At 48.7% G+C, this 24,877-nt stretch overlaps 2 protein-coding genes across 7 annotated transcripts in view; one reads left to right on the top strand and one right to left on the bottom strand.

The window, feature by feature from the left end:
• RALGPS1 (Ral GEF with PH domain and SH3 binding motif 1) overlaps window positions 1-24,877 on the top strand; it is a 224,092-nt gene that overhangs the window by 108,029 nt on the left and 91,186 nt on the right. For all 6 annotated transcript variants that reach the window (XM_070430641.1, XM_070430640.1, XM_070430638.1 and 3 more), the window contains exon 8: window positions 394-520. In XM_070430641.1, coding sequence (XP_070286742.1) covers window positions 394-520 — 127 coding nt within the window. The remainder of the gene's footprint in view (window positions 1-393; window positions 521-24,877) is intronic.
• Window positions 18,176-24,877, bottom strand: part of ANGPTL2 (angiopoietin like 2) — a 34,284-nt gene continuing 27,582 nt past the window's right edge. The window contains exons 3-5 of the mRNA XM_070430637.1: window positions 23,804-23,997; window positions 21,889-22,159; window positions 18,176-19,955 (exon numbers count right to left, since the gene is read on the bottom strand). Of these exons, the coding sequence (XP_070286738.1) occupies window positions 19,756-19,955; window positions 21,889-22,159; window positions 23,804-23,997 (665 nt within the window). The 3' untranslated portion in view covers window positions 18,176-19,755. The remainder of the gene's footprint in view (window positions 19,956-21,888; window positions 22,160-23,803; window positions 23,998-24,877) is intronic.

Here is a 24,877-nt window from a genome sequence, read left to right as displayed (position 1 = left end):
TCAGGGAAAGAGGCTGATGTAGCTATGCATTACTCTGGGACATGGAACAATTTGCTTTACTCTCTGGGCTCCTTGCTGTTGTAGGGTCTGTACATCTGGAGGCAAGTGCTGTGCCGGGGGCTCTGGCATCATGTAGAACAGTGTTCCAGGTAGCTTCAGAGGCTATCTTCCAAGTGTGAGAGCCTACGAAAAGTGACTGACCGAGGCCATGGAACGTTCCATCTCGGCACAAAGCTGCCTCTTAAACCCGTTAGCTGTGCTCCGGATTCAGCACAGCACAGAAAGGCCATTCGGATGTTTCCTTTTAGTCTTTGCCCGCAGTTGTCCTTTCTCTTTAGCTTCTTCCGGTTTGTTTCTCTTCTTTCTCATACCTATGTGTTCTTCTCACTCCAGCTTTTGAATCGAAAAGACAAGACTACCTTTGAGAAATTGGACTACCTGATGTCTAAAGAAGATAATTACAAGCGGACTCGGGAATACATCCGAAGCCTGAAGATGGTTCCCAGTATTCCCTATCTAGGTAGGAGTCCGAATCGGTTATTATTTATTAAGAAACCTACTCGGTGCTAAATAAGATATTTTGTAGTTTCTAGTTGAGAATTTTCCAGGAAGCAGCATGGGCCATGGATAAAGAGGTAATTAATTGGTTGACTCCTTGGATTGAAATAGGTTGTTGATACTTCCCAAGGATGGGAACCTTGATGAGAGCCTTGACATAAGGGATATTCTGCTTCTCACACAAGTGACCTGTGAATCCCAAGCCTCCCCAACCTGCAGCCCAGAAAGGTCACAAGACTCTTACTGGTTCATCCACATCCTCCCAAACTGAGGTTAACTCAGGACCAAACGCCTCTGTTTTGGTTCTCTGGACATTATTAATGTGTGTGTGTGTGTGTTAGTCCTAACCCAAGGATATGTTATTGATTTTATTTATTTTTTAAATTGATTTTAGAGAGAGAGGAAGGGAGAAAGAGAGAGAGAAAAACATTGATGTGAGAGAGAAACATCGATCGGTTGCCTCCCCTGTGCATCCCGACAGGAGATTGAACTAGCAACCTAGGTATGTGGTCTGATCCGGAATTCAACTGGCAACCTTTGGGTGCATGGGATGACGCTCTAACCCACTGAGCCACACCGGCCAGGTCTTTGTACCAACAAAATTAAAATAATGATTATCGATTCTTCTGATTAGAAAATAATACACATTTATTGTAAAAAATTAGGAAGAAATTTACTATAATTTGTTATCCCACCTAGAGATAATCTTATTTTGCTTCATCTTTTCATTTGTTTGGGTGCGTTTAAAAAATTTATGTTTATACTATTGTGAACATTTAATATTATTACCTATATTTTTATATTGTGATTCAACCCCATTAAACTCTAATTTTATGAAAAAATATTTCTATATTTTTATGATCTAAAAACAAGGGAAAATAAGGTTTTATAGAAGTGACCTCTAATATTTTCAGGGATCTAATGCAGTTTGTTAGACAGATATTTTTGACAACTTCAAGTTTTCTTCCATGAGCATTGTTAATTTAGATTTCCTAATTCTCTTAAAGCCAATTTGGAAAATTTAATTTTAGTAGAAAGTTGTCCATTTAATCCAAGTTCTAAAAATGATTAGCATAGAATTTTTTCCTCATTTAATTTTTTTGACCATAGAGTTTTATATGGTATTCTCTTAAAAAATTTAACCTCTGCGTGGTTATATTTGCTTTGTATTCCTAATAGTGTCCATTTTTCTTTCCTCCTTCTTTAACTTGCTTTGCCAGGGATATGTCTGTTGTCTTTCCCAAGACTTAGACTTTGTATTTGTTTGTCAGGCACATTTTTTTTTTATTTTTTTAAAATTAAATCTTTATTGTTCTGATTACATTTGTTCCTCTTTTTTTCCCATAACTCCCCTTCTCCCAGTTCCCGCCCCACCCTCCGCCATCACTCCCCACCCACTGTCCTCATCCATAGGTGCACGATTTTTGTCCATTCTCTTCCTGCATCTCCCATTCCCCTTCCCCCACCCCCCCAAGAATAGTCAGTCCATTCCCCTTCTATGTCCCTGATTCATTGTAATCACCAGTTCATTCTGTACATCAGATTATTTATTCACTTGATTCTTAGATTCACTTGTTGATAGATGCATGTTTGTTGTTCACAATTTGTATCTTTACCTTTTTCTTCTTCCTCTTCTTAAAGGAAACCTTTCAGCATTTCGTATAATACTGGTTTAGTGGTGATTAAGTCCTTTAGCTTTTCCTTATCTGTGAAGCTCTTTATCTGACCTTCAATTCTGAATGATAGCTTTGCTGGATAAAGTAATCTTGGTTGTAGGTTCTTGGTATTCAGCACTTTGAATATTTCTTGCCATTCCCTTCTGGCCTGCAAAGTTTCTGTTGAGAAATCAGCTGACAGTCGTATGGGTATTCCCTTGTAGGTAATTGAGTCTCTTTCTCTTGCTGCTTTTAAGATTCTCTCTTTGTCTTTTGCTCTTGGCATTTTAATGATGATGTGTCTTGGTGTGGTCCTCTTTGGATTCCTTTTGTTTGGGGTTCTCTTCGCTTCTTGGACCTGTAAGTCCATTTCTTTCACCAGGTGGGGGAAGTTTTCTGCCATTATTTCTTCAAATAGGTTTTCAATATCTTGCTGTCTCTCATCTTCTGGCACCCCTATTATTCTGATATTAGTGCGCTTGAAGCTGTCCCAGAGGCTCCTTACACTATCTTCACACTTTCGGATTCTTTTTTCATTTTGCTTTTCCAGTTGGGTGTTTTTTGTCGAATCTTTGGTTTGATTCTTGTGCTCCTCTGGTCTGCTATTTGGTATAATATTCTTTATTTCAGTCCGTGTATGCTTACTTTCTAATTTCTTTATCGTAGCATCGAGGGTCTCATTAGTTTTCGTGAGGCTCTGCTCAAGTTTATAGCAAGCCCTCAAAATTGCGATTCTTAGCTCCATATCCTCCATTTCTGTCATGTTTTTTTGTCTCTGCATCTTTTATGCTTTCTTGGTGCACCCCCTTGTGGTCTTTGTGCGCAGTCTTGTTCTAGCCAAGCCTTAATTGTTGTAGTTAACACTAGAGGGATTTGACCACCAGGCCGACTGGCTGTAGGAATCAGCTGTGTGGAAAACGTCTGTCTCCTGGGGAGGCGCTAATCCAGCCTTTGCCTGAGGCGATCGGCAAATGGCTGTGCGCAGGGTTTGGGCGGGGCGGGATCAACAGGGCGGGCGGAGGGAGCAGTTATGGCCGCTCTCAGTCCCGTTCCCAGAGGCTCTGCTTCTCAGAACCCCAGCAGCTGCTGCAAACCTCGGAGAGAAAGCTGCCCTCAGGTTCCAACTGATGCCGGATAATCCCGCTTCTCCCGTTTGAGTCTGGGTCCCTAGAGACTCGCCCGGATCTGGAGCCCAGAGTCTGAGACTCACTCCCGACCGAAAACGACAACCGCGCCCTCAGCCACCAGCCCGCTTTCGCGCGCACCTCGGTACCTTTGTATTTTCCACACTGCGCCTCCTCTGAGCTTCGGTATGCTGTTCTCTTTCCTTCTAGTTGAAGAGTCTCTCCTCAGCCAGCCTTCCTGTGGTTCTGGGTGATGTCCGTTCCGTCTCTTAGTTGTATTTTTGAAGTGTTTTTTGTGACAGCAATCTCCGTTGTTTACCTATGCCGCCATCTTGGTCTCTCTCAAATTTGATTTTCTTGTTGATGACATCCTAAATTTGATGAAATATGGAATTTCTGCTTTTGTCTTTTATAACTCATTCCTCCTGTTTTCCTTAAATTGTTTTTTTTCCTATTACTTGCCTCAGTTGAATTATTGGTTCATTTGTATATATACTATTCTTTCCACTTTAATTTGGAAAACAGTAAAGAGTATACATTTTCTTCTAATCACTGCTTCTGTTATATCCTACATGTTTTAATGTATCATGTTCTCACTGATATTCTTTAAATGTTCTGTAATTATGGTTTCAATTTTTCTTTTATCCAAGTATTACTTAAGGCAGTGTTTTTTAATTTTTCAAGGGTGTAGTTTTTTCAAGTGGCCTTACTGAGATGTAATTCATGTATTGTCTATGTAGAGTGTACAGTTCAATGGTTTTTAGTATTTTCACAGAGTTGTGCAGCCATTAGTACAATTTAGGACATTTTTGTCACCACAAAGAGAAACCCCATATCCATTATAGTCAATCCCTTTTTTTCTAGCCACCCTACTCTTCACTTACCCATCCTTAGCCCTAGGCAACCACTCATCTACTTTCAGTCTCCATAGATTTGCTTATTCTGGACAGCTCATATCATTTGAATCTACAGTTTATGGTCTTTTATGACTGCCTTTATTCCCTTAGCATATGTTTTAAAGGTTCAGCCACGTGGGAGCATGGTCATACTGCATTCCTTCTTATTCCCAAACAATATTCCATTGTATGGATACACCTCATTTTATTTATCCATTTGATGAACATAGGGGTGGTTTCACTTCTTGGCTATTATGCATAATACTGCTATGAACAGGCTTGGTTTTTAAAAACACAGTCTTTCCTCTAACTTTTTTACATTAGTTTAGAATATGTAACATATATGCTTTCTAGGTTTTTAAAAATGTTTGAGATTTGTCTTGTGGGTTAATATAAGATCAGTTTTTGTAAATGTTTCCTGGGTGCTGGAGAAGAGGGTGTAATTTCTCAAATTGCTCTTGTAGTTACTCAATTATAATATTCAAATGAATAATTTTGACCACTTGGTCTCAGGACAGGAATATATGTTGGAATTCCCTTGCCCTGAATTATTGAATAAATAGAAGTTTGTTAAGTTGTAGATTTATTTCAAAGTGTCCCCTACAAAGTGATCTTGATTACATCTATTATTTGCTTTTACTTCTTTAAAATATTTAAGTCTGTGAAATGTTTTATTTTTCCTTTGCATTCATTTTATAAATCTTTGACTATATTTTGGATTTTAATGTTTTAAATTGCTTTGTCTTAGGAATGATCCTTGAAAATTGCATTTAGTTGGACCCCATATGCGAGACCTGGCCTTTTATTAGGGGAGTAAAAGTCCCACATTTGTTTAGTCTTAGTCATATTATTGGATTGAATATCATCCTATGCTTTCTCTTTCATGTTTTCTCATCCTTTCCTCATCTCCTCTCATGGCTGGCTGTGAACTGTGATGTTTTTCTACGTGGTGACTGGCAGATCCCCTCTCACATCCAGAGATAGCATGTTGATTGCATAGCTCCAAGCCCACTCCCACTTTGTTGGAGGCTAATCAATTGAGGGTTGAGATTGATGGTATTGGGATGAGAGCAGCCTAGCACAGTCCACTGGTCCCATTAGCCAGTGCTCCAGGGTCATTAGGTATGGCCTCTTCTCTCTCATGAGAAAACACGAGAGCTACTGGGGACTGTCTGCTTTCTCTGTGCCTGGCACTTCCCTAAGTTTTTAAATGCATAATTGCAGTGAATGCTCACAGTAGCCTAGTGAATAGGCAGGTGCTGAGAAGTTGCCTGGGGTCAAATACTGGGAAATGGCAGAGCCAGGACTCTGCCCAGATGGTCTGGCTTGAAGCCCTGAGCTTTTAGCACTGCCCTCTCCTGACTCCCCACCTCTCCTGTCCAGGTCATTATTTTCCTCTCCTCCCTGGGGTTGCCACCTGTACGTCCTCTGCCATTTATGACTGGATGGCCTCCGCCGGGCACTGTCTGAAGTGAGATGAACTGTGGGACTCTCTGTTCTTGGGCCACAAAGCGGTGCTGCCTTGGGTTCCCAAGAGCATTAGTCCATGGACTCAGCCACGGGCAAACTGGACCAATACCATCTCCCCTTTCTGACCCATGTCCCTTGTCATCTGACCAAGCATATGTGCCCCAGGTTCCTCCACTACAGACGAGTCCTGTCCTCAGGCCACATGGTCCTGTGCGTCACCATGAAAGCTCCCATTAGACTTGTAGTGCACAGGTGGCCTGTGTGGCCCTGAGGCCTCTCCATCACCTCATCTCAGCTGCTGCTTCATGGCAGGTGCTTCCCAAGAGATTCCGAGTAGGCCCCATTCTCCTGCAAGGCCTCCTGCTTCCGCCTCTAAGCCAGTCAGCTTCCCTGCCTCCTGCGGTACCTTCAGCCTTAAAATAATCTCCCTCTCCCCTTAGGCCAGTGGTCGGCAAACTCCGGCTCCTGAGCCACATGCGGCTCTTTGGCCCCTTGAGTGTGGCTCTTCCACAAAATACCGACTTCTGCGCATGGGCCACGAAGTTTCAATCACACTGTACGTGCGCGCCCGCACATGGTATTTTGTGGAAGAGCCACACTCAAGGGGCCAAAGAGCCACATGTGGCTCGAGAGCCACAGTTTGCCGACCACAGCCTTAGACCAATTGCACTGCATTTCACATACCTCAGAAGACTCCTGACATATACAGGAGTCGTAGCTGCTGCAGCTTCATTGAAAAGAGTGAAGCAGGATCCCATTCTGAGTCTCAGTGGGGCCCTATATCCAGAGGGCAGCTCAGAGCCCTGCCTGCACATCTGATGGCCATGGACAGACGCTACCCAAGTGCAGGTCGTGGTTTCAGTACTGGATTCCTCTTGAAAACCCAATCTGTTCTGGGGATGAGTTTGTTTATCAAAAGAGGAGTCATTACATAATTCCTGGAAAGTGCAACATAGGAAAAAATTGTCTGAAACGGTTTTTCCCCCGGCAGAGTCCTCCCTGTAGGACTTTCCCAGGGAGAGAGGGAGTTATGCTTGGGGAGTGACTTTGGGTCAGTCCCTGGTATTTCCAGCTGCTTAGCTCCACGGCTTGAGGCTTTGAATGCCACCTAAGCAGCTATTTGCCTCTCGGAGCTGGTATGGGTTTTACTGGGATGATTCTCCTAACTTCTGTGGATGTTCTGTGCTAACTGGTCTCCTGGGACTCTTCACCGTGTATCTCTTTCTCTGTGGAAAGATGCCCTCACACTGGACTAGTAGCCCTCACCGTGTGGGTGTGTGTTCCAAGTCCTTTCGATGCAAATCTCCTGCACTGAAAGCTTTGGTACATTGAGTTCCTCATGAAATATAATTTAAAAAACACTGAGAGAAAAAACTGCATTTAAAAATAAGACTCTCTTTGTATCAAAAACTTTATTTTTAATTACTTCAAAGTATAAAAATACTGGTGGGAATAGTCATACGGGTTATTTGCAGCTTAATTTTATCTGATGGCAACTTGTAAATGCCTAGTTCAGGTTAAATAATGACTAAAGCAGGCAGAGCTTTGAAGGATGGTTACACCATTTATTTCTAAATAGCTTTATTGACTTAGAGAGTGGTTTTCACTACCTATAATTCCTTCCAGGAAATAGCTAAATAAAATGAGGAATGTAATGCATTTTAAAAGATTTAGAGCTGATTCTAAAAGTATACGCAGTGTGGAAAATTATGATCTCTCAAAGAACAAAAATCAGGCATTCTGACAATTCTGAATAGTAAGAGAACATTTAAACATTCTTGGTAAATTTACTCAGACTTCTAATATGTGAAGTAAATATCTAGAACCTAAAGCCTTTATTTTCAGAGATGAACTTTGAAATTGAAAATAAAGGCAAGTCATTTCTGAGTATAAAATAAACAGACCCAAACTATTAGATTTCTAAAAGGATTTGAAAAGAGAAGTGGTCATTGGTCACAAAGAAATGTTTATACTGAGGCCCCGAAGCCCTCGGAACAGTAGGTGAGTGAAGGCTCCTGCAGGCCCTCTGCAAGGAGGGGGTGTCTCCACACTGGCGCCAGCTGATCAGCAGGCCTCTGTCAGGTGATGCACTCCCCAGACTCCGCTTCTGCTCTGGTGCAGCTCACATCCCAGGTCTGATCACAGGCAGTGAGCTCAGAACCAAAAAGTGAGTTGAGCACTATGAAGGGAAAGGCAAAGGGGTAAATAAAGAGGGGCCGACCCAGTCTTGGGGACCAGGGAGGGCTTTCTGGAGGGAAACTCTAAAGGATGAATAAACGGGGTGAAGGGTGAGAGGTGAGCATGCCAAAGACAGCAGCTTGTGCAAGAACCCTCAAGTGGGGAAAACATGTTTGTTGGAAAAACTGGCTGGAGGGGAGAGAATGAGGGGGAGAGTGTCATGAGAAGCAGCTGGAGTGGAAGGAGGGTGAGATAGCCTGGGCCTATACACTGGGAGTGGGGAGCTCAGGCTCCGACACCGCCCCCCCAGCCCCCGACCCCCAGGAGCAGTTGGGAACCGCAAAGCAGGGCATGACCAGATTGGATTTGCATTTCACAACAGTCACTTTGCCTACAGCCTGTGAATGGCTTTGAGGAGGTCAGGCTGGAGGAGGGAGGACTGTGTACCACTGCATTTCAGAAATGGCTAGGGGGAGGGAAAGCCCTTTAGAAACAGGCCATTTTAGAGCAAAGCCTTGGAAAGACATAAAACAGCTGTCAGGGAGCAGGTCCCTTATGGCTGACGGAGACACATGGCACTTGCCTGTACTTTGGCTTTGAGAATCGGTGTGTGCATTTGAGCAGTGAGCCCCTGAAAGCGGAGATGAAAGGCAAGAACAGGTGCTCTTGATCTGCCTCCAGCAGATGCTGCCAGCATGTCAGCTTCCCAGATGCCCCTTTGGTGGAGGCCACCAGTGCCCCAGGACCAAGCTCAATAGCTCCCAAGTCAGGGTTACCACAGTATTATCCAGCTGTCCCCAAGTTTGCCAGCATTAAGAATAATCCTTTCCTTTAATGCCCAACTGAAAAAATTCCATTCTTCATGCAGTAAATCCAGCCTCCCCACCCTGCCCCAGCTCCCCACTCCACGTGTTTCCAAGGATCCCCAAGGAATGCTCATTTGTTCCACACATCCATTCTGGTTGCTGCCTGGTGCCTCAGCTGCTGCCGGCCCCCAACCCTGACCAGTCTCTCCTGCTGAACCATGTGGAGCCAGGCTCCTCCTTCCTTAGCTGGGGGAGCACAGCTCAGGGGTGGAGAAAGGGTTGTCGGTGCCACAAAGACAAGCTGACGCCCGCATTCCGGAATGCCTGCTCTGGAGTCCATGGGCCATGCCTTTTCTCCTCCTGCCCGATGACCACATGCTGCAGGGGCCGGCTTGTTGCCCTCGTCCCCCACCCCAGGAGAACCTGTGATCAAGTTTCCCCTTCTCCGAAACGAGGCATCCTCCCTCTCTGGGGCCCAGCAAGCAGGGAAGCACTGCCTCTGACTCATCTCAAACGTGCCTCTCAGTCAGCAGAACCATCACAGACACCCGTGCCCCTCGTGAAGGAAACCTTTCCATGGTTCTGTAGAGTGGTCAGCTGCAGCTTACCTACACGTCTCCCTCCAGGAGAGAACTTTGCCTTTACTTTTGCAATCTCAGGATGTGTTCCTTAAAATTTACATTTCTCAGTCTTGCTTCTGAGACTGGGACTTCATAGCCTTGCTCAATTTTTACAAAAAGTCAATGAATGTTATTAACATCCCCATTTTATGAATGAAAAAACACACACCATGATTTGACTTATGACTTACCCAATGTCATATGCCAGGCGGATACCAAGTTTAACTCAAGACCTCATGCTCTGGCTGGGGTCCCACCCAGCCTTAACGTATTCATCCTTCGTTTACTATCTCCATCCCTCTGTCTCCATGGAGAAAAACAGTGTGGGAGGAAAACACGGCGGGGAGGGATGTTTCCTGCATGCTTTGCTGCCCAGAGCTGAGCACCATGTCACATTTGTCCCTTCTAGGGCACAGAGCGGGCTTGCAGTCAGCTTTTCTCTGGGTCAGGGAGTTTTATCTGATCCCCCTAAAGGAGGTGAGAGCATAAGCCCATTTCGTGCAAGAGGAAGTGTGTTTTCCTAGAAGGAATCTGTATACTCATCAGAGTGACTGCTCTCTTTGACCTTCAGTCTCTGGGTTTCTAATTAGAAGTTCATAGTAATAATAATAATGCAACAACTCATGTTTATTTTTTCATCATGTGAAAGCTGAGCGTTTTAGTCTCATTATCTCATTTAATCCTCCCAACCCTCCTTCCTCTGAGGGAGGCACTAGTATTTTTTAACTTATTTCATAGCTGCAGAAGCTAAACCAGACCCATGCTCAAACCCAGGTCTGACCCCAGTGCCCAACCACTAACCTTAGGCCAGGCTGGATGTTCCCTCTGGGAAACCAGGAGAATGGGTGAGAAGGAGAATATCTCCAGGGACTCTCCTGAGTAGAACAGGGGGTTGAGGCGGGAGTCCAAGGGCCCTCCCAGGATCATCGGCCCTAACGAAGAAAAGGATTAGGCAGAGGAAGGACTAGTGAGTTTCTCCATCCTCAGGACTAACCTGGGGCCATTGGGACGTCTCTTTGCACTGTTCAGAGAGGGAGAGTTAAGACAGCCCTGGAAATATAAAAGGTTTTGTGTGGTAGGTGGCTTGTAAGATGGCCCCCTATGGTCCCTCCCCTGGTGCTTGTGTCCTGTGTAAGCCCTTTCCCTTGTGCATGAGCAGAACATATTGACTTGCTCCCAACAAACAGAATGACAGAAGTATTGGGACGTCACTTCTGAGACTGGGTTATAAAAAGACTGTGCCTCTGTGTTAGATGCCTGCTCTCTCTTACTCTTTCTTGAATCACACAACCTGGGGGAGTCCAGCTGCCAAGCACTTGGCAGTCCTGTGAAGAGGCCCATGTGGCCAGGTATTGAGACCTACCAACCATCTTGTGAGCGAGCTTAGAAGCAGACTCTTCCTAAGTGGAGACTGGATGAGCCGGCATTCCCAGCCAATAGATTCACCTCATCACTTGAGACACCTTGGGCCAAGGACATCTAGCTAAGATACATGCAAATTCCTGACCCACAGAAACTACAAGATAATCAATGTTTATTACTGTAAGCTGCTCAGTTTGGGGGTAATCTGTCACACAGCATTGGATAACTAGTACATTGCACAGTCTTTATCACCACCCACATTTATTACTCTGTTGCCCCATCTGCATTGGGACAACATCAGCTGTAAACCAACACGTAAAAGACCGAAAGATTGACCTGCAGGGCAGCAGGAAGTGCTGGGTCCCTCTGAGGCGCTCATTGTGAGGGCGGAAATCCTGTAGGGTAGAGGGTGTGGTTGCACTTAGAGAGGTGATGGATTCTTGCACCTCTCTAAGGAGAAAGGTGCCTGCCAGGGGCCTGAAAGGCTGCAGTTCCCTAGTCACATGTGTGTTGGCCTTTGGAGTGCAGTGTCCAGACCTGCAGAGGCCCAGGAGGGCCTGCCTCTGGGGAATGAGGCCGCAGGAAAGGCTGTGCTCGGGAGTGGATTCAGCACCCACTCATTCTCTTAAGAACTTATTAAAATAGAGAAGTGACACGGTTGTTATAAAACTTATTCACACTGAAAAGAAGTCTATAAAGTAAAAAGCGAAAATCCCTTCTTGTTCTGCTTCTCAGAGGCAACCACTGTTAATGGTGGGCGTGAATTTTTCCAGACCTCTTAATCTACTTGTACACATATATGTGCACAGGGATGTGAGAATAATACTGTGCTTTTTAACCAAAATGAGGACGGGCATTTTATACGTATTGTTTGGTTGCATCTTTTTGTTCCACTTACAGTGTCTTCCATGCTCTGTGGTAGCAAATACAGAACTTCATCCTTGCCCATAGCTCCGGGCTCCCACCGACGCATGGGTGACTGGGTAGTGCCTGGGTGCGAGCTCATTTGTTTAGCTGCGCCCCAGCTGATACATGGCTAGGTGGTTTCTATGTTCTCCCTTTGACTGATTGTGTAGTGGGGAAGATCCTCACACATGTGTCTTCACTTGCCTCTCAGATTATTTCTGAAGCATTGGATGCTAGGAGTGGAATGGCTGGGAAAAAGGCAACTCGGGCTGTTGTTCTGATGGCTGCAGCTGGGATGCCCTCGGCAAGGGCTGCAGTGACGTGTCCAGTGGCACAGTGTGCACAAGCCTGTGTTCTCCACTCTCTCCAATTCTAGATGTTACCAACCATTTTTAAAAAAATGTATTTTTATTCATTTCAAAGAGGAAGGGGGAGGCAGAGAGAAATAGAAACATCAATGATGAGAGAGAAACATCGATTGGCTGCCTCCTGCATGCCGCCCCCTGCTCCCCTCCCCCCACCACTGGGGATGGAGCCCACAACTCGGGCATGTGCCCTGACCTGGAATCAAACCCTGACCTCCTGGTTTATAGGTTGATACTCAACCCCTGACCCACACCAGCTGGGTAGCTCAGTTGGTTAGAGCGTCCTCCCCATACACCAAGGTTGCAGGTTTGATCCCTGGTCAGGGCACATACAAAAAGCAATCAAGGAATAATAAATAACAAATGGAACAATAAATTGGCGCCCCCTTAAAAACAAACAACAATAAATAAATAATAAATACAATGATAGGTGAAGATAGCATCTTGTTTTCATACACATTTCTCTCCCCACCAATTCATTGTGCTCTTGGAAGAGAAGCTGCTTTTCTACTCCAAACACATGTTCCCTGGGCTCTCCGGGCCCAGGGTTAGGCAGCCAGGCCTGCAGGCCTCCCGCCCAGCTGCTCAGCCGCCCCCTGCTCTTGCTTCTGTGTCCTGAATATCTGTCCTTAATCCCTCTCCGTGTCCCGACACAGCCCTGCGCTGCCCTGACAGTGAGGAAAGGATGCTGGCTGTTGGTTCTGCCGAGAGGAGGCTGATAGAAGTCCCTCCCCGGGCACACTTGCCTGGGGCTTGGTCAGCATTCTGGGCTCCAAGGAGGCTGCATGCTTCTTCTGTATTTCCCCCCAACTCTGGATGACTAGGGCATCGGCCTCTGTCATCACAGAGCCCCAGAAGGGAATTCTAATTCCATCCCCTCTACATTAGCTACTCTTCCAGGCTCTGGGCCACTCCCAGCTCCCCTAAGGGTCAGGGCAAACGTGGCCTGTCTACCTTGCCCAAGGAGCTCTCTTCTATTGTGAGCTGTCCCTCAGCTTCAGGAGGGCTCCTGTGCTGAAGCAGGGGCTAAGGGAGCACCCCTCGACCAGCCCTTGAAGCCAGATGTAGCAGGACCAACGAGCCGGAGGTGGGACCTCCAGATGGGCTGCCACCCAGAGGTGCCGCGTGTGGAAGTGCTTGGGGAAGGCTGCACAGACGGGAGGGGTTATCTCTGTCAGGGTCACAGGTGTAGGCTGAGCTGGCCCAGGATGCCCCAGGTCAGGAGAGACAGGACATTTGGATGTCTTCGCGATGGTTGGTACTAAGGCATTGTGTCCACAAGTGGCAACTACCAGGCTGGGGCTGGCTCAGGCCTGACTCTGGGTTTGGAGAGGTGAGCAAGCCCCAGGTTTGAAGGCATGGAGATGGAAGATGAGCCACCACATCAGGGACCCAGTTACCAGCGCATGTGGACCAGGACTTCTACCAGGTAGAACTGGTGCATGAGGTGACAGCCAGTCCAGCCACAGTGGGACACTATGAGTGCCAGAGTGTGGGGTTGGGGCTGTAGGTTGTAGGACAAGCAGTTCTCTTGTCCCACAAGAGGGAAGGAGAGAGGCAGGGCCCAATAGCTTTAGTCCTGGCAAAGGGGTGGGAGCCCCAAGAAGCTGTGGGATATTCTCCATCACTGCCCTCTGTTATTCTGTGCCCTGCCCACTGCTCTGAAATAAATTGGGAAAATAGCCCTGGGCTGGCTTTCTGACATCTGGGGACCTCCTGTCCATCCAACTGCTTTTGCACAGACAGGCTGGCTGGCGATCTCACATACCCTCTCCTGGGGCAGGAGGCTCCATGCTGCCAAGATTCTTAGCCATACAAGGGGGTGATAATAGGTGACAGAGGGTCTCAAATCCTGAGTGTCCCAGGCAGCATGTTCCTGGGCAAGTCAATTACTTCTCTGAGCCTCAATGTTGTGTCAAAAGGAGGGTAATTATAGAACCCACCTCAGCGGGTTGTGGTGAGAGTTTAAAGAGACATGCGTGGTGCCTCATAGATGGTAGCTGGCATGAGTGTTATCCAGAGCAGAATGCTGCCAGGAAGACCCCCCCGTGGGGACCTGAGACTTATCCATAGAGACTATTGAGAAGCTCAGCGTATCCAGGAGGGGCAGGATGTTTAGTGACCTAGGTGGGCCTAGAAGGTTGGATGTGCTTTCTGGGGTAGGGCTGGGGTCAGTGTGGAGGGCTGGGGAGTAGGACACACTCTAACCAGCAGTAGGACGGAATTCATCTAGCAAAATACAGTCCCTGGAGGGGATGGGGACCAACAAGAGCTGGGATATAATCTAGACACTTTTTAGGTATAGACCCAGCCCATGACCCCTCCTTTTCTGGGAACCTGGGAACTCCCCCTCCCTTCCCCCAGTATTGAACTCCAGAGCCCTGTTCATTTCGCCCACTCTGTGCCGAGGCGGACACCCCCCAGGGGCCAGGCGGACCCTCGGGCCAGAGTTTGTGTTGGGATGGAGGGGTGCTTATAAGTCTGCTGGCACTCGAGGACATGTGAGCTCAGGAATTCCGGGCTGGGAAGAGCAGATGGACGCACAGTGAGAAACAGAAAGAGACCCGTAGGCCAGGAAGAGGAAAGGGAAAGGGAGAGGAGAAAGCTGCTGCTTTGCCCCTGGAAGGCCTTCCAGGCCGTTCGTTCCTGGTTCCTGGCCCTGGTGAGGCCCAGCTGTGTCCCTGCTCATGGACTCGGGGGATACCTCGTGGCCTTACGTAACCAACTTATTAAATGAGCTGGACTCAGTCAGCTGTAAGAAGAAACCTACTTTATTTTTCCCCCAATGTCCTTCCCAGCCTACTCTGCGGACTAGTTTTATTCCCAGCGACACTGAACACTCATCTGTCTGCTGTTAGGAATGAAAAGGCCCCGTTGTTGCCTCCTGTGTGTGCAGAGGATGCGAATTAACAGTCACATCCTAACAGTCACGTCATTCCAGACAGTCCAGTCATAATCAGAAGGTTGGATCCTAGAGCCAGACCAGACTGGGAGGCCTAGGGGGGAGGGCTCAGGAGAGCCTTCACTGGCCCCCAGGCCTGCTCCCCCCACTTGCCTGCCTCGCCGAGGTGTGCCCTTGGGGCTGAGGGGGAAGTGAGGGGTAAGGGGCCATCTTTTGTGGCGTCCAGAACTTGTGCCCACTCTGTCTTTTTCCCTCTTTGCTATCTTTTCTCCCTTTTGGCTGCTGCTGCTTCAGATTTGCCCTTCTGGGCACCACTGACTCAGCTGCCCAGCGGGGTGATGCTTTTCCTCCAGCTGACCACTTAGGACTCCTTGATTGGCTCCTGGGCCTCCGGCACCGTCCCCACCCCCACGCCCCAGCCAGGCTGCCCTCTGGTTCCTAGGAGATCTGTGACCTTGCTGTCCTTGCCTTCCTTGCCCCAACGTGGGCTTGCTGTTTGCTCCCAGTGCGGCCAGCTTCTCACTGCTCTCTGCCTCAGGCCTATGGATGCTAGGCATGAGTCAGGTGGTCATGCCCCTGCTTGCCCATGCCAAACTCTTGCAGTGATCCCTTGAAGTCCTTCTCACTTGATTTAGGGTGAGGGGAGCACCCCCCCATCCCTGCAGTGGGGGACAACTCACCGCCCCCCAAAGTTTTCTGCACTCCTCTCTCAGGCTGCAGGTGGGCAGTGTGCTTATGCTGTAGAGCCAGTCTGGGGCCATGCCCTGCAGAGAGGGTTTTGCATGTGGGCTATAACTAGCCCTAGGAGTCTGGATAAAACCAAGGCAGGAAGAGTGCCCATTTATCATTTTGTTACACTTAAAATGTCCCCTTTTTTGTTTAATCCAGTTGTCTGGCTTTCTCTTAGGGTAACCAAGAGGGTTTACAAGACTGTAAAACAGATGAGGTGGCCTTGGGGAGTCATGGGAGGCCCTGAGCTTCCAAAGAGCCTCTGTGGGTCATGAGCATCGTAAACATTGTTTACATAGAAGGTTTCTCTTTCAATCTTGTTCAAATTGGCACGGTTTGGGGGAGGGGTCCTGTTGGCTGTCACTGGCTTGGAGAACACCACTGTCTTCCTGCCACGTTCCCCACACATGCCCAGCAAGTGGGTGCCCTCCAGTGACCAAGGTATTGGCCCAAACTTGGACGTGGGGGTTTGGCCGGCTTACATGACTTCCTTCTGGGTCTGGAGGTGCACTCACCATGGAGACCTGAGTCCCAGGAGCACTCCTATTTCTGGAGGCCCTAAAGGTCACTGGGAAGGATGGGTGAGGAGGAGGAGTGTTGATGCAGGGGTGCTGACTGGCTGGCGTGTTTGCTGGTGGGGAGCAGCTCGCTGGACCAGTGCACTTGAGCACAGCTCCCTCCCATCTCCTTGCTCTCCCCTTTGATGTCCTTGGTTTGGTAAGCTGTCTCCCCCCTCCCCATTTTGCTCTAAGGAGAGTGGGTTCCACATCTCTGATGGGCTTATTCCTTCCTCCTTCCATATAGCCAGGCTATTATTTGACCAAGACTCAGATTTGGGTGCTGGGTTGGGGCTGTCACAGCCTGCTCTAGTTTAGGGGCCAACTCACTGGTTTAGCAAAGGGTGGCTCCGCCTTGTCTGGCACAGCTGTCAGAGCTCAGCCCAGTGACTGAAGGTTGGACCCTGTTTTCCTTTACCATTGACCTTTCCATCCCACACACTCCACTCCAGGTATATGGGGAGGGGTGGCCGTGGTCTGGGCCAAGGTCAAAATAGCTTCCAGATTCCACTGTGACCCCCAAAACTGACTAGGGGTTTGGGAGAAAGGAGCTGAGAACCTTCTGGATTAACTGCTGCTGGGTGTTTTTACCAGCAGTTTGACGGTGAGCCTCACTTTCTCCTCTGTGAAGTGTGAACACCTCCTTCACAGGCTGCTGTGAGGTCACATAAGAAAACAGAAGTGCAATTCCAGGCACACAGGAGGTGTCAGTAAACACCAGTCTCCATATACAACTTTGCCAGAAAAAGCTCCCATATGTTCATTAAGAAGAGGATTGTTAGGTCCAAAGGTATAAGGGCATTTAAAATTTTGATACATACATTGCCAAATTGTCTTTAAAAATATTGAGTCACTTTATACTTCCATCCAGAGTATATAGAGCACATATGTCTCCATTTCCTTGTCTACATGGAGGTTGACTTTTTTTCATCTTTGCCAATCCAGTAGGTATCATGAGATGGTTTTGGCTTGATTCAGTGCACCACTCTAGTTATTACTGAGGTTGGAGTCTTTTCTTGTGTACTGGCCATTTGTGAGTCTTCTGATGTGTTCGTGTATTTCACCAAGTTTTCTGTCACAGTGTTTGTATCTTTCTTCTTCTTCTTTTTTTTTTTTTTTTTAATATATTTTATTGATTTTTTACAGAGAGGAAGGGAGAGAGATAGAGAGTTAGAAACATCTATGAGAGAGAAACATCGATCAGCTGCCTCCTGCACATCTCCCACTGGGGATGTGCCCGCAACCCAGGTACATGCCCTTGACCGGAATCGAACCTGGGACCTTTCAGTCCGCAGGCCGATGCTCTATCCACTGAGCCAAACCGGTTTCGGCATCTTTCTTCTTAATTTGGAAGAGTTGTTGGTGTAGCATGAGTATTAATTCTGTATTTTTCTCTGGTTTCATATTTGCCTTTTAATCTTAGTCATGCTTGGTTATTTGGAGGGCAGAAAATGTGGGGCTTTCTTTGGTTATGTCCATTAACCTTTTCCGTTTGGGTTTTCCCATCATGCTCTAGAGACGCTTCCCGGTGCATGGACTTGATTTATAGGAAGGTGGTTCTGGCAGTTAGTGTAGAAGTCGGTTTGGAATGAAGGGAGGAGTTGAGGGTTGCAGTAGTGTAAGGGAGAGGAGAAGGGCACCTATACTGAGGCAGAGGAGAGGGCTGGAGTGGAGGGATGGGTTGACCTTGATGAGGGGGAGAGAGGCGTCCTTATTTTTGACCTGAGCAATTGAGTAGATGGTGCCATTTGGCAAAATGGGACTAGACCTGGAGGAAGGTGTTTAGGTGTGACCACACGCCTGTGAGGGTCTCCAGGACGTCCAGGACAGGACAGGGTGTAAGGGGGTGGAGCACCAGAGGACCATCTTGGCCCGAGGTGCTGTCATGGGACTCCTGGGGCATGAGTGGAAACCAGAGGCAGGGAGAGTGGGATTTAAATGACTGGTGTGTGTCCCTCCTGCTGCATCTCTTCCTGGTTTTACTTAAAGAGGCTCTTATATCAGAAGTCCCAGGAAGGCATTCACAAACAGTGACACACAGTGCAGATACATCCAAATAGCACTGATGGCTTTATTGCAGATTTGTGCCATTACAAGGATAATCTGGGAATATATTTTTTAAAAACCCTCCCTTTTATATACACAAACATGCTACATGGTACACTTTGCGAGAATGCTGAGGTAATAGGCACACACCCAGACATGGACAGTACCAATGTTCCAACGGCTTGCACGCCCCGACCCACTCACCCACTGGGAGGGTCTCACCTTGACTCCTCTCCTGCTCCCGCTTGGCAATAGTTCCGTAGTACTGAGTGTGACCCTCTATGGCCAACAGGACTGGGAGAGCCACCTTGCTGTAATGCAATGAACAAGGGGGCCGGTGGCCCCTGGTTATTCAGTAACTCACAAGAAATGACCAGTTCTCATCTTTGTGGCACCTGCATTCTCCGGGAAGTGTAGTTTGGGGATGAGACACGGACTCTAGTTGGCCTGAGAGCATGGGCCTTTTGGTCGGTACCATTTGGGGTCCCAGTGGTCAGATGATGACTTTTCTTTCCTTGAGTACCTCCTGGGCATGGTAGGCTATTATTTCTGTGAAGGTTAAGATGACATGTAGGCTAAAGTGTGAATGGGAAATACAAAACTGTGAGTACATTATCTGTGTGGCTGGTAGTTAGCTTTGGACCTGGCCTTCCCTTTCCTGGCCAGAAACCTGGAGCCCCGACTGTCTCCTCCTCAGGGGCTGAGGAATCTTTCCTAGAAGGAGAGGAGGGTGCGACAGAAAGGCAAGGAGAAGAGCAGAGCAGAAAGGTGCCTGGAAGTAGAGCGAGTGGCCAAGGAGTGACCCATACAAGAGGCTGACTGAATGCTGTTGAACGAATGAGTAAGTGGAGGGGTGGATGGACAGATGGTGAAAGTCCTGAGAATGGGGGGCATATAGAAACAGATGGAGGGGGATTTCGAAATTGATTAGGTGCCCAAAGGGCTTCTTAAGTTGGAAACCCCTCTGAGAGAGAATCTCGCTGTAGACATTCCTGGAAGGATTCAGCACGTGGACGCCAAGGACTGATCTTTGAATGGGAGCTGCACAGTCTGGTCTGCTCTTAGACACAAGCACCACGACTCAAGGAAAGGCTTTCTCCAGGAGTAATGATGCTGGTAAGAGCATCAGCACGCGAGGGTTGACTGTGTATTTAGGTATGTAAGGCAAACCTCTATATGTATCTAGATATATTACATGTGCCATATATCTAAATGCATATGTATGTGGCATACACTTAGGTGGGCAAGATCGGCTCATACACGTGTATATCATGAAGGTATTTTGCAGTTGTGCTTTTATTGTAGACCTTAATTTATTTAAAGAAAGACTGGTCTGCAGTCCCGTCCTGTCAGGGAAACGCGAGGGCTGTCTGGTGTGAAGGAGTGTAGGGACAGAGAATACTGTACTGTTCAGGTCTGTGATCCGCCGCAGTGACTGGGACAGAATCCAGGTCCCAGTCCTCCAGGTCCCAGTCCTCCCGGCTCCGGTGAACTGGCGAGGAGTTGCTTTGTGTGCTGGGCCTGCGTGGGGGCGGGCAGGCTGCCAGCAAAGGCCAGGCCACGAGGTTGGAGGAAGCTGGCTTAGTGGAAGGTGTTGGGATTGGGCCGGATCATCATCACCACTTTCTTGAGTGAGTAGGAGCCTCCTCGGAACTCAGCCCAGTAGACCCCATCCTGGTAGCGGCTCCGGTAATGCCCCCCGCGGTACCAAACCCCGTTGAGGTTGGAGTGGGCGCAGGCGTTATACCACCAGCCTCCCTTCTGGTAGTGGGCACAGTTTCCTGCAGAGAGAAGGGAGTGAGAAGGTCTCAGGGGAAGGGGCTTGGTTTTACCCATGTCCACTGTTTGCTTGGGGACTTTAGCAGGACCCTCTCTGGGGAGCCTTTGGAGCAAGAATGCCTGAGAGATGGACCAGGCTTCAGGCCTGCTCAGACCTGTCTTTGAAGCTTGGCCTTCTGACTGACAAGCTGTGTGATCTTGGGCAAGTGACTTAAACTCACTGAGCCACCGAATTTTCATTGTAAAAGGAGAATAAGCAACATCTCCCCACAGGGCTGCCTCCCCACAGGGCTGCCTCCTGCACAGGGATTGAATGAGGGCACATATTTAAGCACTTAGCTCAGAGCTTGGTGCAGAGGAAGCGCAGGGGAGGACACCACACCACGGGTTTGAACAGAAAACGGAAATGACCTGGGTGGGCGGGGGAGAGGCAAAGGAGTTTTCTTAGGAATTTTTTGAAGAGTTGAAACTGTTGGGTCAAGAGTCTTTATAGAATGACAAAGGAAGTGCTTGAGAGAAAATTCTTCTCTATTCCTCCCCAGCATGTATTCCAGCCAAATATATACTTTTAGTTCATAAAAGAAAGATATCTTATGAAACTTCTGGCACTGTCATAACATTCTGGATTTTTCTGCCAAGGACAAGCAGTTTGGAAAGTGTGGGCAAGGGACAAGCGGTGTGCAGGGGCACCGGCTTCACAGGGAGGAGGAGCCCCATGTGCTTGGGCTGCTCTTAGTTAAAAGAGGGGGTCCCCGGTTTAATCAGGCCTAGGAAGCAGGCCCCCACTCGGGGGAAGGGCTGCCCTAGTCAAGTCTGTGGGTTGGGAGCCACTGTGGCTGGCGGCCCTGCTCCAGCTGAGGCTTTGGGCTGAGGCAGAAAGTGAGGGAGACTCAGCCCCAGGCCCCTTGGGGCCCAGCCCAGCTTTCCCAGCCCTCAGGGAAGAGGTAGGCCTTCTGACTTGCCAATCAGCTAAGGCAGTGGTTCTCAACCTTCCTAATGCCGAGACCCTTTAATACAGTTCCTCATGTTGTGGTGACCCCCAATTTCATTGTTACAAATTGAACATAATTAAAGCATAGTGATTAATCACAAAAACAATATGTAATTATATATGTGTTTTCCGATGGTCTTAGGTGACCCCTGTGAAAGGTTCGTTCGACCCCCAAAGGGGTCACGACCCACAGGTTGAGAACTGCTGAGCTAGGGCATCATCTCAAGAAATTGGGTATGGGGCCCTGGGGGGTGTGAATCTGTGCTTATAATTTTCTGTTTTCTCCCTTGTGTTTGTTTTAATCTAAAGACTTCTTAGTGAAGGCCTGAGTGTGAGGCATGTGACCTTGGACAAATGACTTCCTCTTTCCTAGCTGGTTCCTCTCACCGGCTCCTGCAGCGCCAGGTGAACGGTGCGTGCTAGAGCAGCAGTCATAAGGCACCACTGCGTCCGACTACTGAGGACTCCTGACTATTGCCAAGCCCAGCCAAAGCAGCCCAGTGCATCCTCTCTATCATCTCATCTCCCTGTGAGGTGGGCCTGGTCCTTGTGTCCATGTGGAGACTGAGGCCCAGAGAGATTAGCAAGAGGCCCAGGGGCACATGGCTTGCAGGAGGTGGAACCAGCACGGCACGTGGCCAAAGTCCATGGGGATGTGAGGCCCTGACACTCAGCACTCAGGTAGAGAGGTTATGCGAGCGCACCTGGATTGGCCATCATGTGTGTCATTTGTACACACTTTACCTTTTTGTAAATGCCACTCTGACCCAGCTTTGCAAAGGGGACGTATGGCCAGTGGGCAGAGGAGTGGGCCTTCAGGGGCAAGGACAGGGTTAGGCAGCTGGACCCGGGGATCTCCCTGTTCTCAGGCCCTGGTGTCTGGGACTGGCTGTGGTTGACCTCTGTTCTTGGTCCTCCACCTGGGTCTGACTCCACAGTCCTACCTGTGTAGACATCGTGGTCTCTGTCCAGGGTGGTGAACTGCTTGCCGTTGTGCCAGGTGAAGGAGTCACCAGCGTTGCCATTGTAGCGTCCCAGCCGTAGCTTATAATACTCGCTCTCAGGCTCCAGGCGGAAACTGGCATACTCTGCAAAGACCTTGCGGCCAGACCAGTCCTCCATGGTCACCAGCAGTTTGTAGTTGCCTTGGTTCGTCAGCCAGTAAATGTTCTCCAGGCCCAGCCAGTACTCACCGTCGATGTTCCCAAACCCTTGCTGGGGAAAACACAGGAGAGCATTAGTGAGGATTATGCAGGGCCCTCGGCCAGCAGGGCCTGGCCGTCAGGTGCACAGCCCTGGACAGAGGGCCTGGACACAGGCAGCGCCTAAGGCAGGCCTGGGTTCAAATCCCCACTCCTCTGCTTGGCTGTGACTTGATGAGTCACTTCATCTTTCTGAGCCTCAATCATGCATCATCAAGGCAACTTAGAGAGTGCCTGCTCTGTGCTAGGCTTTGCGTGAACACGGGGGATGCTATATTCCCTTCCGCGCACGGTCTGCAGGGAAACATGAGGCAAGGTAAATAAATGGAGAGCCCAGCACACAGCAGGCAACAGAGCTCCTCGGACAAGTGCTACCTTCCTCTGAGCTTCACTTTCCTTCTCTGGGGTGGGCTGTGTGAGAGTCATGCAAACATTAAAGTACAGACAGGTGTGAGCTGTGACAAACATGTGCCACATCCACTCGGGCTCCCTCTGAGGTCTAAAATCTGGTGGTTTTGTTACTGTGTTTACATGTAGTTTGGGGAGTCATCAGCTGAGTCATGGCCACTGAAGTCTTGAAAATAGATGGATTCATTAATAATAATAATAATAATAATAGTAGTAGTAGTAGTAGTAGTAATAATAGTATTTGGTGAGCTCAAGACTATACTGGCACTGTTATCAGAACTTCACCAACTCCTGCCAGCTCTTAAGAGCTGGGTGCTGTCATTGTCCTCCCTGGAAAGTGTGTTGAAGCCCAGAAAGCCCTGTATCACAAGGTGCTGGGGGGTGAGCTGGGATCTGAACCAAGAGCCCAGTCTTACCACCGTGCTCTGCTGTCTCTGAGACAGAGAATACAGAAAGGAGGAGGAAAGAGGAGGGAGAGGAGAAGCCAAGACATAGGCCGGTCAGGAGGTGGGTCGGAGGGCAGCCAGGATAGGAGGGGGCCCAGCAGAGCCGCGGCAGGCGTCCTGGCCGGGGCGGTTTGTAGGCTTTGGTGTCAGAGGCCTAGGCTCTGGACACTGCTCTACCACTTGCAAGCTGAGCGAGTTATTTCACTTTTTCATCTATAAACCGGGTCGTTACCAGTATGTGCCTCCTAGGGCTGACGTGAGACTAAATGCAGTACTGAATGGCGGCACTCGGGTGTTGCCTGGTGCGTGGCGGGCACCCAGTGAGCCGAGCTGCTCTGGCTGTTCCTGTCACCACCTCCTTGTTTAGAGGAAGGAGGCAGAGGCACGACCGAGTCCTAGTAGCCTTTCCTACTGTGAGGATGAGTATCCACCCCTGGGAATGGGGACTTGTCCCTTCTGGGCTGTGTGAACATCTTCCCCAGGGAAGCCCAACTGGGAGTGAGCTGCTCCCACACCCAGGCTGGAGTGGGGGCCACCGTACCCATCTTGGAGCTTGTGGTCGGAACTTGGGTCTCTTGTCTCCCAGCAGTGGCGAGCGGCAGGCAGGAGGGAGCTACTGGCCCTCACCAGCCCTGGTGGGTCCGCAGAGATGGCCCCATCAGTGTCCTTCTTGCCTCAGGTGTTTACTGTTTGGGGCTGCACAGGCCCTGACAGGTCAGCGGGCACCTTCCCTCCCAGTGGCTCCTTCCCTGGTCAGCCAGGCCTCTCGAGGTGGGCAGCACAGACAGGCCCTGTGGTCTTACCTTGTACGTCTCCCAGTTCCTGAAGAAGTTGACAGAGCCGTCCAGGCGCCTCTGGATGACGGTCCAGCCCCCAGGGTCGTGCCGCTGGTCACACCACACCTGCATGAGGCGGTTGGTGTTCTCTGGCTTCACCAGGTAGATGGAGCTGGTGTCGTGGCCATCCTCCAGGGCCTGCAGGCAGTCTCTCCACGGGCCTGGGGACACAGACACTCACATGTCACAGGCCTCCCCGTGGCCAGGCCACTGAGTCACATTCATACACCCTGGCTGCACCCGACGCGGGCACTACCTCTGTGGCAGTGTCCCCCTCATCACGGTTTCACTTTTTGCGGCTTCAGTTATCCACAGTCAACCATGGTATGAAATATTAAATGCAAAATTCCAGAAATAAATAATTCATAAGTTTTAGATTGTGCCCTGTTCTAAGTAGCGTGATGAAATCTCACACCCTCCACTCCATCCCACCTGGTACGTGAATCATCCCTTCATCCCTTTGTCCAGCATATCCACGCTGTGCACACTCCCTGCCCGTTAGTCACTCAGCAGCCATCTCCGTTATCATTTCGACTGCTGCTGCATCACAGTGCCGTTGTTCCAGTCACCTTATCTCACTTAACCACGGCCCAAAGTGCAAGAGCAGCAAAGCTGGCCATTCTGATATGCCAGAGAGAAGCTGTACAGTGCTTCCTTGAAGTGATTTTCTGTGATGTCATAGAGCTTGAGTCAAAAGGAATGGGTGTCTCTTGGGGTCCGAATGGCTACTGTAGGTCTTCCCCTCTCCCCCTCCCATCCCCCTGGCAGTTTCCTGTGTTTGGATGTTGGTCCCATCAACAAACTTGAGTCAGCAAGTTCCAAATAGGCTGACGTCTTCTTCCTCATTCATCTGAGGAACCTTGAGGTTTTCAGGACCTAGCCATTGAGCTACATATCTTATTAGCGACACATTTTAAAATAAATAAAATCATATACTTTGCTTCAGCTTCTCTTCAAAATATTCCCCAATCCGAGATGCGCAAGATTGAACATGCTAGGAAAGTCCCATCTTGTTCTTTCTGTTAATTTGTATGTTTACTC

This window comes from Myotis yumanensis, unplaced genomic scaffold, assembly GCF_028538775.1.
Source record: "Myotis yumanensis isolate MYYU_CA2020_CCGP unplaced genomic scaffold, mMyoYum1.0.hap1 SCAF_12, whole genome shotgun sequence".
Lineage (NCBI taxonomy): Eukaryota > Metazoa > Chordata > Mammalia > Chiroptera > Vespertilionidae > Myotis > Myotis yumanensis.
This window is presented reverse-complemented; position numbering and strand designations above follow the sequence as displayed.